The 15,963-nt window shown below is 38.4% G+C and overlaps 3 protein-coding genes, 1 long non-coding RNA gene and 1 other non-coding gene across 8 annotated transcripts; 2 read left to right on the top strand and 3 right to left on the bottom strand.

Annotated features, from left to right (window-relative positions):
* Positions 1 to 27: 27 nt before the first annotated feature.
* On the bottom strand, positions 28 to 930 carry LOC138929680 (uncharacterized). 2 transcript variants are annotated; one of them, XR_011445920.1, is made up of 3 exons: positions 754 to 900; positions 550 to 677; positions 28 to 487 (listed from the first exon to the last, which is right to left on the bottom strand). It is a non-coding gene; the product is annotated as an uncharacterized lncRNA (long non-coding RNA). The 2 variants fall into 2 exon arrangements; XR_011445919.1 differs by having other exon boundaries at positions 550 to 930.
* A 432-nt stretch (positions 931 to 1,362) lies between these two features.
* On the top strand, positions 1,363 to 7,967 carry LOC108079682 (sodium- and chloride-dependent GABA transporter 1). Of its 3 annotated transcripts, none has more exons than XM_017174085.3 (11): positions 1,363 to 1,623; positions 3,791 to 4,398; positions 5,382 to 5,513; positions 5,632 to 5,807; positions 5,867 to 5,907; positions 5,966 to 6,086; positions 6,158 to 6,497; positions 6,573 to 6,730; positions 6,797 to 6,925; positions 6,985 to 7,191; positions 7,257 to 7,967. In XM_017174085.3, the coding sequence occupies exons 2-11, from the start codon at positions 4,038 to 4,040 to the stop codon at positions 7,515 to 7,517; spliced, it is 1,926 nt and encodes a 641-aa protein (XP_017029574.1). In that variant the 5' UTR covers positions 1,363 to 1,623; positions 3,791 to 4,037; the 3' UTR covers positions 7,518 to 7,967. The 3 variants fall into 3 exon arrangements, with proteins under 3 accessions (XP_017029574.1, XP_017029575.1, XP_017029576.1); XM_017174086.3 differs by having other exon boundaries at positions 3,374 to 4,398; XM_017174087.3 differs by lacking the exon at positions 1,363 to 1,623 and adding an exon at positions 1,689 to 1,705.
* A 1,300-nt stretch (positions 7,968 to 9,267) lies between these two features.
* Positions 9,268 to 12,502, top strand: LOC108079665 (sodium- and chloride-dependent glycine transporter 1). The gene is made up of 9 exons (XM_017174062.3): positions 9,268 to 9,576; positions 9,956 to 10,087; positions 10,142 to 10,305; positions 10,386 to 10,492; positions 10,928 to 11,397; positions 11,462 to 11,610; positions 11,674 to 11,802; positions 11,860 to 12,066; positions 12,124 to 12,502. Exons 1-9 carry the CDS (start codon positions 9,414 to 9,416, stop codon positions 12,403 to 12,405), a joined length of 1,803 nt encoding a protein of 600 aa, XP_017029551.1. The 5' UTR covers positions 9,268 to 9,413; the 3' UTR covers positions 12,406 to 12,502.
* Ntl (Neurotransmitter transporter-like) lies at positions 12,419 to 15,412 on the bottom strand. The gene is made up of 9 exons (XM_017174061.3): positions 15,075 to 15,412; positions 14,334 to 14,629; positions 14,218 to 14,270; positions 14,036 to 14,159; positions 13,642 to 13,975; positions 13,427 to 13,578; positions 13,240 to 13,368; positions 12,977 to 13,177; positions 12,419 to 12,814 (listed from the first exon to the last, which is right to left on the bottom strand). The coding sequence occupies exons 1-9, from the start codon at positions 15,262 to 15,264 to the stop codon at positions 12,512 to 12,514; spliced, it is 1,782 nt and encodes a 593-aa protein (XP_017029550.2). The 5' UTR covers positions 15,265 to 15,412; the 3' UTR covers positions 12,419 to 12,511.
* TRNAY-GUA (transfer RNA tyrosine (anticodon GUA)) lies at positions 14,694 to 14,885 on the bottom strand. The gene is made up of 2 exons: positions 14,849 to 14,885; positions 14,694 to 14,729 (listed from the first exon to the last, which is right to left on the bottom strand). It is a non-coding gene; the product is annotated as a tRNA-Tyr (tRNA).
* Positions 15,413 to 15,963: the final 551 nt, after the last annotated feature.

Genomic DNA, 15,963 nt, shown 5'->3' with positions numbered 1-15,963 from the left:
TGGAAATATTTAGAAATGAAAAATAAGTTTAAAGCATATTAAAATATATATTGTTACTATAAAAATATATAAATATTTTTTGATTTGAAGCTGTCTCGTGTAGCAGACTGTAATCTTAGTTTGTATTATGTTATTTAAATTTTCCTTGAATCTCGAAATGGCATTGCTGGATGTACTCTCTGTAAAGCCCGTCTTTGACCTCTCCAACGAATACGATTTGCAAAAGCCTCTGGAGCTCAGAAACTCCAGCGATAACAACCTGGTGGCTTTTAGACTAACAACCAATACACCACCAGGCTTGTTCCTTGACGACCCTCCCTCCCATGGGTATTGTGAAGCGAAGCACAATGGTAGTGTCCATCATTATGGATCCCAATGTTCCCTATGCCCCATGGAAACACTACAAGCTGTGTATTGAAGCTCTTGATGTGGCATATAGTCCAATCGATTTGGAGAGGTTCTGGACGAACATGTATACTGATGACCCCTGGGAGAAAGAAATAGAATTAGTTATACTTGATCCGGATCCACCAAGAAAGGTGATGATACCTTTGGATAATCCGGATGTTATGGATTTAACTCAGCAGTTTTCGATGCTCCGAAGGTCGAAAATCTGCGCACATAGGAAAGAGACAAAAATTAAATCCAACTGTGATGCTGCCATTGATAATAGTGATCTTAGGGATATGGTTTTTGTGGTGAATTTTGAATTAATAAAAATTAAATTAATTAAAAATAAAAATTAAATAAAACCTTTTAAATCAAAACAAAAGCAAGTAAGAAAGCTGAGACATGTTGAGCAAACTGTTTTTTAATATATTTTTTGTCCCCGCTGGGTGGTGAGCCCATGACTTGGTCGTAGAAGTTCGATTTGAATACTGAATATGTAGCCAGTGTTTGTTACACAGGTTATTTGAAAACGGACATATTTTGCAGCGCACACTACATATATAAATTCCTTCTATGATTCTCCACAAATTTAATTTAGAATACAATTTTATACAGCTTTTTAACCTTATAAAATCGAACTTAAAGTTAAATTTATTGATAATTTATGTAATAATTGATAATTAGTTTTAATTTATTAAATTTCCTTACCTTTTCAGTGAGTCACTTTACCTGTAGAGCATTTAAAGCGTACTCTTGCCTAAAGCTCGCTCTTTCTTTTTTGCTGTCACTCTTTTTTTAGCATTTCCCCCAAAGAGCAGGAAACCAGCGATAAGAGACAGCAGCAATTACACCAAAAAAACAGCAACAGTAACAAGCACAGCAGCAACAGCAACATCTGCAGTAACAACAGCTGCATCAGCAACAGCAGCAAACAGCAGCAAAATTTCGCATTCGCAGCAGTGTCTGACATTCGGCGACTATCTGGCTGAGTTTTTTGCTCTTCAGTTTTCAGTCGCTCGCTGGCAGACGCGCCGCCGACAACGTGCGTCGCAGTCGCAGTCCCGAAGTTGCCACCGATTCCCCTCCGCCCCGTTTCCCCGATTCGGGTTCAGATCGAAATTTGTTGTCGCCGCGTCGAATATATGTTAGCAGGAGTTTCGTGCGTGATTGCGAAAAGTGTCGCCTTTGGCGAGGAAAAGAGTAAAGTGCATTCATTGCCAGTGCAATGGAAATGTGAGTCGCCAGATTCCCCAGATTACGTCCAGTGGATGATGATGATAAGGAGCGACGCCAATATCGCCAATTATACATATATGTATATATATAAATACGTACTTGGCTTGGGCGGATAAGTGGTGGCATTGCGGGGGGAGGGCTTTGGTACTGCCCACACGGACTTGGCCAACACTTGAGACGCCAACTTTTTGCGTTTTTTTGCTCACAAACAAACACAAAATGTTTATGCACAGGGAGAGAAAATATTGGCCATAATATTTGGTTGTTTATATGGAATTTTGGATTGGAATAGTAGCTTATATATGGATTATTTGGAATTTTGGGAGAAAAACTTTACCATTTATTAAAATTTTATATTAAAATAGGGCCTACTTTAAATGATTTGAAATAATATTTAAAAATGTGTAAAACCAGAAAAATAACGTCCTACAGAAATATTTACATTAAAAAAACGTTTTTAAAGTCATAATTTAAGCAAATTAGTTTTTCTGTTTCTTAAATAGACCCTTAATCTTCCCTACAATTTATAGTTAAAGTAATAAAAATAAATAAATATTTTATAATGAAATTTCCACATTTTAAAACCCACTTCCACCTTTTTAAAATTAATTTCTTAAGTTAAACCCCATCGTACCCCTCCTATATATTTGTGTGTGCTTTCTTCTTGGCCATTTCCAATTCCATTTCTATTTTGTTTCTCTCTTTTTTTTTGCAAATTTATTGCGCACACTTGAGTGTTTGTTTGTAAACATTTCGATTCGACTAATTGGACACGTTCGCCGCATTCGGTGCACTCGCTAATTTACTCATTTTTACTCATAAAACGGAGCCACACCAAATTATCGACGTCATCGTAAACATTAGTGTAAAAGTGAGGGATAAAACTGAAAACTGGCGAATTTCACTCGAATTACACAATTCCGAAGGGGGAGGTTCAAAACAAAAAACAGCTGATTTTTGCACAGGTTTACCCTCCCCTCCACCTCTCCGCCTTACTTGTTGAAATATTTCCGAAAGAGAGAGAGCGCGCAAAGAGAGCCACTCGGACGTATGAGCAATGTCAAGTATACGCTCTGTTGGACCACCGGCGTGAAAAGAGAGAGAGAAGAGAGAGCGCACATCAGCTGTCCATTGCCCCCGTTCATCCATTTCTTTACCTTCCCCGAACTGGCCGCTGCATTGTTTTTATATTCCGATTCCGATTCTGTTCGATGGCATTCCTCTTTGTTTTTATTTTAAATGGACTTCCTTTGGTCTTGTTTTTTTTCCCATCAGTTGGAATCTTTCTTTGTTTGGCTTTACTGATAATATAGCTTGGGTTAGGTATGGGCTATTTGCAGCGGCATCAACCTCAGAATGGCTAAGCAAAAATGTTATTGGACATTGGTTTTAGATATTAGAATTTGGGTCTAAAAAAATATCGTTTTTGTTATGATTGCTTAAGATTTCCTTATTATTTTTTTTTTAACTTTATTTATAGAATGACTTATAAGTTATTTTGAATATTTTTTTTATTAATTAATTTATTTTTTATTTTTCATTACAATTTTTAGTAAAGGATTTATTTCTGACCAGCATCAACAGCCGATTCGATCTAGCCATGTCCGCTTGCAAAAATACATATTTCTAAAATTTCATTAATAATTTAAAAGACAAAATAAAATAATAAATTAATTAATTAATGAAATAAGTAATAAGTAATATATTATTATTTAACTTATACCTTATTTCACTTACATTTTGCTAGGCCTTGCCCCACTGTATCACTCAGTCTATAATCGATGCACACTCTCCACTCACTCACATACGCATGAAAAAAAAAGACGTACAAAGACGAATATATTTTAATTAAATTCGTGATTTGCCTGGGCGCTTTGTTGTTACTCTGCTATTACTTTGTTGCCGAGAACGGCAATCCCCATTGAATCGAATCGCATCGCATCACATCGCCGCCACATCGCATCACTTGCCGCCGAGCTGCGAAGCTGATTGCTTGGCGCCTGGAGAACTCTCGTGAGCTGGGAATCCGCAAGCCGAAATCCGTAATTGGGTTGACTACTCCGCCGGGGTGAAGTGTCGCGTCGGGTCTCACGATTTCAATTAATCCGCCAGCGGCAATAACACGCTTGTTATTGTTAATTTTTTATTTAATGTGCTTTTAAAGCTAATCTGCGGCAGAGGCGATTTCAGTGACTTTTGCGGTTTTAAGTGACCCAGAAAAGAGCTGGAACTGTGCGGGAAACTGGGTCAGAGTGCCAAAATAAAAAAAGAGTCAAGAAAAAGACAAGAAAATATTGTGAGAAAAGAGTCTAGAAAGAAAAGCCAAACAGAAGCGTCAACCAAACGGCATGAACTTGGAACGCAAACGGGCCAAGCTTTTATAGTTGACCCCCCAACTGGCCACAGATACCATGAAGGGCATCTGCGGTGAGCAGCTCAACAATTGCATGCTCCTCGGTGACTGCGAAAACAGTGACAATGGTCCAGGGGGATTCCCCACCGAGGGTGAGCCAGTGGAGGCTGATGAATCCGGCGGTGGAAGAGGTGGCACTTTGGCCTTTGCCGCCCGCCGCGTTCGGAATCGACAGGTGCACAGCATGGCCGTAAGATCGGGCAGTGCCTATGATACCCTGGAACGACCCTATCGCCACAACAAGCTGCGGGGGAAGTGGGCCAAGTCGGCGGACTTTTACTTTGCCAGTTGCACCCACGCCTTTAGCTCGTTGGTCTTCTCGGAGTTGGGCACCTTTGGACTACTGCACGGAGGATGGTGTGAGTTGGTTTTAAAATTTCTTAAAGAAAAAACTAATTTAATTAAATTTAGCTTTGTTTTTCATCTAGCTTTGTTTTAAACTAAAACGTATTGAATAATTTCACCTTCAAAACTTCAATGAGGGATACTTTACACTGTAAAGTTTACAGTCTCAATGTTACCTCTACAATTGCTTTGTTTTGTTTTGTTTAGTTTTCATATTTGCGAGGGTTATTCCACTAAGGAATCCATTGCCATTTCCTTATCAAATATATTTCAATTAACTAAAGCAAAGGTTATCGCAGCTGCCTTAATGACGGATTTAAGTTTTTTTGCCATTTTCCTGAGCGATAAGGTGAGCAGCACCCAGGGTTGTCGTCATCGCAAAAATAAAATATATATATCTATTATATATAACATATAACTAAATCTACTTTCCCTAAAACTGAACTTTAGCCAAGTCGAAAACAGGTTTCAAACAGATTTAATCGCAGGCCATTGTCGGGTTATTAGTTAATTACATAATTGCACTGTTCTCTATGTTTAAGATAAGCCAAGTTAATGACACACAGCTACCGCCGACACGATAAATCATTGTAAGGGTATACAATATCTTATAAGGCTTAGTAATGGATTAATAATAGGGGTAGGGTTAGTATTAGTCAGACTATTGTGATGATTTTTTAAGATATTATATTGTACTTATGATTAATACAATAATTTATTTATATAATTGAATATAGTCAAATACTTTATATAAATAAAATTAAATTAATACGAATATTATATCATAGAAATTATCTTAAATAATTACAGATCAATACCATATATGAAGATATTATACATATATTAAGTGTTCATAGACATATTGAATACATTTTGAATTAACTTTTATCACCCTTGCTAGTATTCTTCTTTATGTATTTTATAATATTAAGATGAATATGGTATATTCATAGATAAATTTAATTAAGTTTTAATTACCTTTTCTTCTCTCTTTTAGTATTCTTCATTATCTCCTACCTGATGGGCATGATCTTTTACTCCCTGCCCATATTTCTGATCCAAGCATTTCTGGGTCAGTTCTCGTCTTCCGGTTCCATATCAGCATTTCGTGTGGCGCCCATTTTTAAAGGTAAGAAAATGTAAACATAAATATAGATATAAATATACATTTACTATAATATAACATAGCAACATCTAATTCTTATTTATTTACCTAAATAATCTCATATATTTTGGCATACTTTCAGGCATCGGCTATGCCATACTGCTCCTCAATCTGGGCACTCTCACATATTATAGCATCGGTGCTGTGGTACCCCTTATCTATACCGTTAACTCACTGCATGCCACAATGCCCTGGATGAGTTGCAATAATACATGGAACTCGGAGAATTGTTCCCGTCATGAGGATTACGATGTGGATGTGGGTTTTGGTTAGATTTATAAACAGATTATTTAATAATAATTCTGATATATTTACAGGACATACAAATAGATCCTCATTCCACAGTAGAGTTCTTTAGGTGGGTTTTTTATTAAATTAAATTAAAGTCTGATTTTAAAAGTTTATTTGTTTTCTAGGTCAACCATTGCCTCAACGATCGAGGGTTCGGGACCCATGACCATATCCTGGTCCATGCTCATAGGGGTTTTAGCCATTTGGCTGGTGGTTTTGGGCCTACTGCTTAAGCCAGTGGCTTTTGTGAGTGACTATTAGTATTTAAAAAAAATATATATGTACATATATATAATAAAATATTATATTTCTTACAGATTGGCAAGACCCTGCGCTGTGCCTGTGTTTTGATGTTTGCCTTCTTCGTGGCTGTGTTCTTTTATTCCGCTATACATGAACGCATTGATCTGGAAACCTTGAACTATTACTTGATGCCCCAACTGGATAGCTTTAATAGTCTGTTTGCCACGAGTCGTTGTGCCTTCCTGATGGCTGGGGTGGCCCTGGGACCCGGTTGGGGCAGTGTCGTCACCCTGGCCAGTTACAACAGCTTCCGGAGCGATGCCGAGAGACTGAGCGTTTGGGTTTGTCTCACGCATGTGACCATAGGATTGATGGGGCTGCTCTGCTGCAATGTGGCCCATGATCACTTTGAGGGTGAGTTGGAAACAAATAATAATACATTTTAGTAATAATAATTATTAAAATTAATTGTAATAATATATATTCCAGATCATGTGGGCATGATCCCCTTGCATGTGGATGAAAAGCATCATATGCAGTTCCTGTATCTCTGCTTCTCCTATTTCTTTGGCCGATTTAGTACAACACCCAATCTGTGGGCCTTTTTATTCTTTGGAATGATTTTTCTCTCGGAACTCTGTGCCTTGGTGAGACTTTACTTTTGGACTATTAATAAATTAATCATTTAAATTTTATTCTTCTTTTTTTTTTAGGTCATCCAAATGATGTCCGTAGTGACTGCCTTATTCGACGAGTTCGAGGTTTTGCGTTCGAAAAGAATCCTTGTTATTGGCTCTCTGGTCTTTTGCCTGTCAGCCTCGTCTGTGTATTTTTGCACTCAGGTGAGTTTTGGTTTTTTAAGAATTTATTTTTTAGTTACTTATAAAAATTTCCCTTTCAGTTGGGCTTCAGTCAGCTGACCCAGCTGCCCAATCTGGCCATGTTCACCCAGTTGTTTATATCGGGAGTCCTTCTAATGATGACCACCTGGGTCTATGGCCGCGTTCGTTTCCAGTGCGATTTGCAGTTTATGCTCGGCAAAACGATCTCAAGCTTTAAAATATTCTTTATACGCTTCGCCACGCCCATTTTTTTGGGATTGTGTTTGGTAAGTGATTCGAGAGATTAAAAATCAATAGAAAAATCAGTTAAGTAATTTTCTTACCATTTCAGTTCCAACTGAGCATCTTGTTTTGGCGCGACCAGATCCACGATGTCCTCATTTGGGTTAGTCAGGGCCTGGTCCTCCTGACGGCCCTCTCCTACATGGTCTACAAGGTGACCCAAACCAATGGTTCTGGACGCCAGCGATTGCAACAGTGCCTGGCCCCACACGACTGGCATCCCGTGGATGCGGATAATCGGCGTTTCTATGAGGAAATCATGGGCATATCCGAGATGCTGGTGATCGATGCCAATGCCAATGCCACTTAGTGCCTAAATACCGAAAAATACTCTCTCTTAGAATCAAAAAAACAGAAAAAAACGCAACACTTAATAGGGCTAATGAACTGAACTGAACTGAAAAACTCACTTTTATATACTAACACACTCGATCACACTAACACCAACACTTAACACTAGATTATACGGATATCTATACAGATGCCAATCAGGTGCAATTGCTGATCGTTGATCGTTTTTTGAATTGAGAAAGTTGTACTGATATTTTTCCAAATGCTAGCTATAGTGAACAATAAACTGGTGATATTTGGTGTAGTTGCCAACTTAAGAGTTCAACAAGCTTCGGCCAAAAAATATATACTGTTACGAATCAATAAAGTTTTACCTTTTTAGACATGTACTGGATAATGGTATATGGTTTCTTTTAGAATATTTATTAAGGATGTATAGAAAATATATATATATTTTTGTTATTTATTATATTAATATCATTTATGATTTTATTCACTGAAAATTAAAATACATTTGGTGGTTCCAGTTGTCATACACAAAACCTAGATTTTGTTGTAATTCAAACCCTTCTTTTGTTTTTATATTTTACAAAATTAAATGGTCTACTTTTGGGATTATTTACATAAATTAAACCGCTCTGGTATCTTAGTAAATATACTGACATTGACATTGAATCATTCGAAACGGTTTTTCCTGACACAAACATTCAAGTTTAATAATCACAATCTGAAAATGAACTGAGCTTGAATTGTTTTGAATATAATTTCTGAGAAAATAAAATTCAAGGAATTAAAGGTTTGCTTTAAAAACAAAAATACAAAGCAAAAGATAAGGTCTTGAGGATTTTTTTAAAGTTGCAAAATCTTAAAAAACAATCAGCTTTTAATAGATTATATTTTCATTCTATCATATTAACTATTTCAAGCTCTTAAAACTTAGAAAGGTTATCAAAGCTGCATGTTTCAAATTAAATACACATAAAAAACCTCATAAACAACGAGTCTAGTTGCGAGACATTCAGCAAGTTCAGATTTGCGATAAGGTGTGCATCCCCATCTCTCGCATTGATAATCCCCGCGATTGGAAAGTGTGCAAAGTGATAAGGGAGACTTAGTCAATGCATAATTGAAATCAACAGCCAGAGCGTAATATTTATATTTTCTTTAAGATTACTCATAGAAATTTTCCCCCCAAACAGCTCATACCGCCGCATTTTCCGCGAAATATCAGTTTCCAGTTCCCGCATCGAAATGAACTTGGCACAATATACGACAACGACGACGACGATGATGATGATGAGAGCAAATAAGTGAGACAGATATAAGAGCTTTGATAATGTTAAACTTGAAAAAAAGAAAAGAAATGAATTAACATATAAAAACACCTTGGGTTTAGACAAAGAAGTAAGCTGAAGAGATTTTAGATAAAGTATTTTAGGGCTTGGGAAATATTAAAGTATTTGTAAAGTACGAGCAAAGACTATTAATTTTTTAAAATTTTATTTTCAAACAACAATTTTTTAAATATAAAAAAAATATCAATAGGGTTTAGTAAAATATATTTTACATAAAATAAATAAGCTTAAAAAGTAATAATCAATTTCCAAAATATTTTCCAAGTCATTTCTGCTTTGTGCTCTTTTTTAAAAATCCATTTAAATTTCTCTGCTCCAATTAATCATCAAGCTGGAATACTCAAGCCCAGGGTATCCACTGGGATGAGCTAAACAGCGGCTTGCCGTCAGAATCGGATTCAGTGCGCCGGCATCGGTTCTACTAATTAGTCCGTCAATTTAAAGCAGCAGCGCACGCGGATCGCTAGCAGTACCTAAAACCATATATATATATATTATTTAAAGCCGCCAGAAAGCCCTTAAAAAATCTACAAAATATCTAAAGAAGGAGCTCCACAAATATGGTGTACGAGACATCATATGGCACTGGGCAAAAGCCCTTTAGTCCCGACCAGAATCGAGGAAAGTGGGAGAAGCCAACGGATTATTTATTCGCCTGCTTTGGCTTGGCCCTGAAACTGGATTTGTTTACGGCCTCATATTGGTTCTTCTTCGATATGGGCAGTAAGTATAGTATATATTTTAGAATAATACATATTGAATATATCAAAGAGAGCGATAAGCGCCCAGGGTTAGTATAATCTTTTTGGGGGCGTTGCTCTGTCAATTCAAATTATTTACCTATAGATGTGACAGAATGCCAGAAAGTCTATATGAGTTTCATTTTAATCAAATTTTACATATATTTAAGATCAGCAGGTGTCTTTTTGTATAAATATATATTTTTATATTATTTATATTTGATGTTTTATTATTTTAAAAATGTTTTTTATTTATGATTGTGAAGGGTTTTAAGTCTTATTTGATATATTCTTCTTTTACACACATTTCTTTCACTTTGTAAATATTTAAAAAATGTATTTATTATTTATTTACCTTTCAGTTTTTGGCATGTTGCCCTACTTTGTCTATATGGTAATCTATCTGGTGCCCATTTTGGTCATACACTCCTTCATGGGCCAATTCTCCAGCAGTGGCTTCATCTCTGCCTTTCGACTGTCGCCCTTCTTCAAAGGTACTTGTAATAAAATATATAAAATATATAAGAAATATATTAAAATATTTACAGGAATGGGCTATGTCAGTGGCTTCCTCACCCTCTCCATGCTCATATACTATGGCATCTTTGCGGCGGTTCCCCTGGTCTTTATAATCAATTCTTTGAGACCCACTATGCCCTGGAGCTGCGAGGGCATGAATTCTTGGCATAATCAATCTTCAGACAGATCAACGGTTGGAAAAATTAATTTAATTTAATTGAATTCTAATTTATATATTTATTTTTTATTTTTTTATTCTATAAAACTTTCTAGATCTGCAATGTAACCGACGGAAAAGAGAGCTTAGACAGCGAGTACAGCGATTTGAACGAAACGTTTTATATTAAAATACTCGATGTTCCCTCGGTTATGTATTTTCAGTAAGTTTTTTCATTCAAATTTATCGTAAAAGCAAATTATTTTAGTTATTTGGCTTTTATTTTGCCGGCTTGATACAAATTAAATTGAATGAGTTTATTTTCTAAATGAAAAGCTTTATTAAATATTATGCAAGAGCACGAATTAAACTTAATTGCTGTTTCAAGGCTCATTATTAGCTCTCGTGGGTTTTTTGTTTGTTTATATCTAAATTGTTATTATGAATATTTTGTTTAAAACCAGAGCTCTATTGCTTGTGGAAATATAAACTGCTTATTAAATATGCTTTGGGGGCTTTAAATTTCAATTATATGTCAGCAAATTGTTTATAAAATGTGAATTGATTGTTAAAGTTGAATAGTAATAGTAATATTTTATGTATGTATATATATTATTTATTAATCTATTCTTTACCTCAACTAAATATATTTTTTTAGAAGCCACTTTGAGAAAATGGAATACCTTGATTCTTATTCTTTGAGCGACCAAGGCTACGAACTCTCCTGGCACTTTGTGGGATACTTTGTGCTGGTCTGGGGCTTGATTGCCCTGATCTTCTACAAGTTTTCGGAGACGGCAAAGTTTGGTAAACTTTCCAGATACATGGTTCTGGGAACACTGGGCCTGCTCTTAGTCTGCCTTGTAAGATTCCTTTTCCTGCCGGGAGCCATCAATGGACTCCTCCGTTATGTAACGCCGCATAGGCAGGATTTGGGGGGCATAGGATCCACATTCATTATGGTTCTGAACGCCTTTGGAGCCGGCTGGGGCAGTGTGATGACGCTGTCCAGCTTCAACAAGTTCCAGACAAATATCATGGCCTACAGTTGGATCATCTCCTTTGGCCAGGTTTTCATTTACATACTTTTCGGGATGGTTACCTTCATGCTGGAGCATTACTTTGAAGGTTTTTATTTGAATATTTACTTTAATATTTTTAATTAATTATTTACTTAATTTATTGAATGCAGAGGTCAAGGTGGCTACTTATGACACTCATGTGATGAGCCATTGGATGTTGTATTTGTCCAGTGCCAGTGTCCTGGCCTCCATGGAATGGGCCAACTTGTGGACCTTTATTTACTATACCATGCTCTTGATGGCCAGTCTTACAGTGATGGTGAGGACTGTACATGTATCGAGGGGAAAACTTTATTAAATATATATTTATATTCCCTTACAGACCACCCAAATCTTCACCATCTTGCAGAGTTTGTTCGACGAGTTCGAGCAGCTGCGAGCACGGAAACAGGAAGTAACCTTTGGCCTAATTGGAGGACTTGCCCTGTGCTCCTTCCTCTTTTGCACAAATGTGAGTTAGTTTTTATATTTTTTGTAATTAATTTAATTAACAATTTACAATTTACAGCACGGCATTACCTGCTTCTCCGCCTTGTCCCTTGATTCAATTTTCTCGCACAGTGTCCTCCATCTGCTGCTCCTGCTGGTGGTCCTGTGGATCTACGGAAGAGTCAGGTTCCAGCGGGACATTGAGTTTATGCTGGGCCAACCCTTTGCCTCCTGGAAGGTGTTTATTCTCCGCTTTATCTCGCCAATTATTCTGTGTTTTACTTTGGTAGGTCATCGATTTTTAAAGTTTTTTATTGCGAAAATAATATCCTTTTCCTATCAGCTTATGGGAATATTTGTGGCCTCTTTCGAGCACTCGTACTCCTCGGTGTTAGTCCTGGTTTTGGCCCTTTTCCTGTTGGGCCTCCCCCTGCTCGCCATTCCCGGCTATGGGCTGTACTATCTTTACCAGAGCTCGGGCACCTTCTGTGAGCGCTTCAAACGCACCTGCCGGCCCACCGATTGGTATCCCGTGGACACGGAGGACCGGCAGCGGTACGAGGAGTTTGTGGGCAACAGCGAGATGACCCACCAACTATTCGAGGTCACCGAGGAGGTCAACTAAATGCAACTAAAAGTGATTCAACCATACAAATACCTATATTGGCTGTACAAATTTTGGGACACGTAGTCTACAAATATATGTATATATCGAAAAACTATATATGTGGCTATTTGTTACCACCAGAGTCGCTATCGGACATAAAGCCTGGCATGTTCCTCTCTCGTCGAAAGGCCTCGTATGCGGCCCGATCTTCCGGATCCGCCGGCGTCCAGTCCATGGGCTTGAGGCGTCTCTTCAAGCTGCTTCTGAGCGTGGACCGCTTCCGGATGATGATGTACAGAATGTAGAGCGGTATGAACATCACGGAGGTCACGCAAGTAGCCCAGCCCAGGACAATGGCCCAGGCTGGATACTTAATGTTGTTGTACGTGATGGTCCTCATGAAGACAATGGTGGTAATGAACATGAACTGAAAGAAAATAAAGAGGAGCATTATTAGAGGATATCAAAAGTAGTAAAAACTTTTCTGGATTTTCTTTACAGTATGACTTAACTCTCAGTCTTATCTTAATTTGTGAGTTTTTGGTTTGAGTTCAAGTTAAATCCCATCCCATATAAACAAGCTGCTTACGATTAGAATCAGAGGAGTTACCCACTGCCACAGAATCTTCCAATACAGACTGGGCCTCTTGCCGAGCATAAACTCCACATCCAGCATAAAGTTCTTGATGCCATACACCCAGGACACCATAAAGATCTCTACCATGCAGATGACGCACACCGACAAGGACGAAGAGTACCAATCGAACAGCTGCAGGATGAACATGCCGCCCTGGGAAAAGAATCAAAGGGTAAGGCGGAAAGGCAAGAAATATCTCTAAGATATCAACTCACATTGGTGCACATTATGGTGGAGCACAAAAAGAATAACAGACAGGTGACCATTATCATCACATACTTGTACCGCCTCAGCCACCGCATCTCGTCCATAATGGAGGACATAATGGCCTCCAGTTGAACAAACTGAACAGAGACCGGGAAGAGTAATATGCTAAAGTTTCTTTTTAGAGACGAAACTCACCACAGTGTCAATGCCCAGCAGAAAGAGCATCACGTAGAACAGGAGCCCCCAGAGCTGGGGAACGGGCATCTTGGTAATGGCCTCCGGATAGGTGATAAAAGCCAGACTCGCTCCACCTGTGGTTACATCTTCAACGGGTATGCCAGACTTGTCTTTTTGTTGGATAAAATCTTTCAGATTTTTTTAGGAAATAATCAGGAGTACACCAAACTTACAAGAGAGAAATCCCAGAACGGAGAAGACCACGAAGCCGGCAAAGATGCTGGTGAAAACATTTAGCGAAACTATGAAATACGTATCGTACTTGGGCTTGTTCCGGAAATCACTGAAGCTGGCCATGTTGATCAGACCGCCCCAGCCGGGTCCCAGGCCAAAGAACATTTGAATGGCGGCATCCGCCCAGACCTTGAGCTCCAGGAGGCGATGCCACTCAGGATACAGAAAGAACTTGATGCCCACCCAGGCTCCAGGCAGGGAAACCCCTCTAACGAACAGGATCAGGAGCAGCAGGTAGGGAAAGGGCACGGTAAAGTACACGACTTTGCCCACCTGGTGGGGGGTTGAGGGGAGTCCTAGTTAGTTGGTAAAATCTAGACTGGATATACTTGCCGTTTTGATACCTCCTGCCAGACAGGCATACACAATGACCCAGGTGATGAACAGGCTGAGCAACTGCTGCCACACCATCCCGCCCAGGTCAGAGATGCCCGAGGAAAGCTTAAGCACTTCCAGGCTGTGAAAGAAATGGGTTTCAGGGAGAGAACTTTGGTTAAAGTTAAGGTCAGCCTCACTTGAAGAACTCCTCTGAAGAAGTAGTGAAACCCGTTTGATTTTGATACCCCAGCTAGAGATGAATAAATATTATATTAATATAAATATATATCTTATAATTAAAATATTATATTACCTGGTCAACGCTGACACAATTCTCAGTATTCCACGAATTCGTGCAATCCCTCCAAGGCACCTTCTTAAAGAAACAGTAGGAGATCATGCGGAGGGGATACGAGATGAGCACCGAATAGTAGCACACACAGTAGGAGTTCACAATGACCTGGGCGATGCCGGCTCCCCGGAATAGAGGAGCCAGCCGGAACATCCCAGTACAGCCAGTGCTTGAGAATTGACCAATTAATAGTTCCATGTAGAACAATGGTATGCCGGCCACTATGACCATAAACATGTAGGGTATTAAGAAGGCAGCTAAGAAAAGAGAAGGAGCAAAGATTAATTAAAAAAAAAAATACAGAAAAATAAAAAAAAAACATCCTTCGAGCCGGATTTGAACCAGCGACCTATGGATTTCAACATTTATCGCGATTCAGTAACCCTGATGGTACAAGAGCAAGCGCTATCTGGGACCGTTGGTATTGTTTGGCCCAGAGTCCTGCCACTGCTCGCATCACCAAGTCGCCGGAAACTCTACAGTCCACCGCTCTACCAACTGAGCTATCGAAGGCGTCGCCCACTGGCTGTCCAAATGGCCTCCATAAATGCAGCAAGCTTTCCCAGCTTTCTCTCGAAAGCTATGCGTCTAAAAATAGCATACGCTGCTCTCTCTCATTTGTGTGTCTGTCTCTTGAGTTCGCTGGATTGAGTGGCTGCCGGAAATGGCAACTGAGTGGGTCTCTCTCCCCCACAAACTCACCTCCGCCACTGCGATAGCAGAGATATGGGAAACGCCAGACATTGCTAATGCCAATGGCATAGCCCAAGAGCGACAGGATGTACTCGTGCTTGGTCTTCCATCTGCCACGCTCAGTGTCCCTTTTGTAACGCTTTGCCAGTCGCGGCGGCTGCTTTTCGTTTGCTTTTGTCTCTGGATTTGGATTGGCCATGATAGTCACTCCAGGTAACACCTCGAAATTAGCATGCTGAGAGCAGCTCCAAGGAAAGATGGCAAGCTCCGAACACGACTGAATAGATGAAAATGTCACAATAAATAAATATAGAATATATGTATTTATTCTATTTATTTTGTAGATGTATGTCATTTAATTTTTGTATTTTTCTGTCAAAAAAGTGAGTGAACTTTGGATTTCTTAGAGTCCTCCGGACGTATGAGTAATAAACCTTGGAGGAGAATGCCATATATATTTCTATTTATAAAATTTATTTTAATTTAATGTTTGTATTTTTCTGTCAAAAGAAGTGAGTTATATTTGGTCTTCAAGGGTTTCTCAGAGTCCTCAGGGCGGATGAGTGATAAACTTTGGTAGAAAATGTAAGAAAAAACAAAGAACTCAAAGAGAATAAAATAATTAAATATATATAAATTAATTCCATTTTTTCTGTATATTTAAGTCATTTAATGTTTGTAAATTTCTATCACAAGAAGTAACTTATATTCGCGTTCCTAAAAAACACTTTTGTAAATATATAAAATTTAAACAACTTTTTCCAAGATTTTTAGTAATTGTTATAACACTTTTATTGGCAACACTTTTAGCATCATTTTCGATGTAATGTACATTTAGCTCAGGTTTAGTTCACGGCATTCATTACGGCTAGCTTACGGACTATGTGAGTGGGTTTTT

This window comes from Drosophila kikkawai, chromosome 2L, assembly GCF_030179895.1.
Source record: "Drosophila kikkawai strain 14028-0561.14 chromosome 2L, DkikHiC1v2, whole genome shotgun sequence".
NCBI lineage: Eukaryota > Metazoa > Arthropoda > Insecta > Diptera > Drosophilidae > Drosophila > Drosophila kikkawai.
Note: the sequence above shows the minus strand (reverse complement) of the source record. Positions and strands in the feature narration are given on the sequence as shown.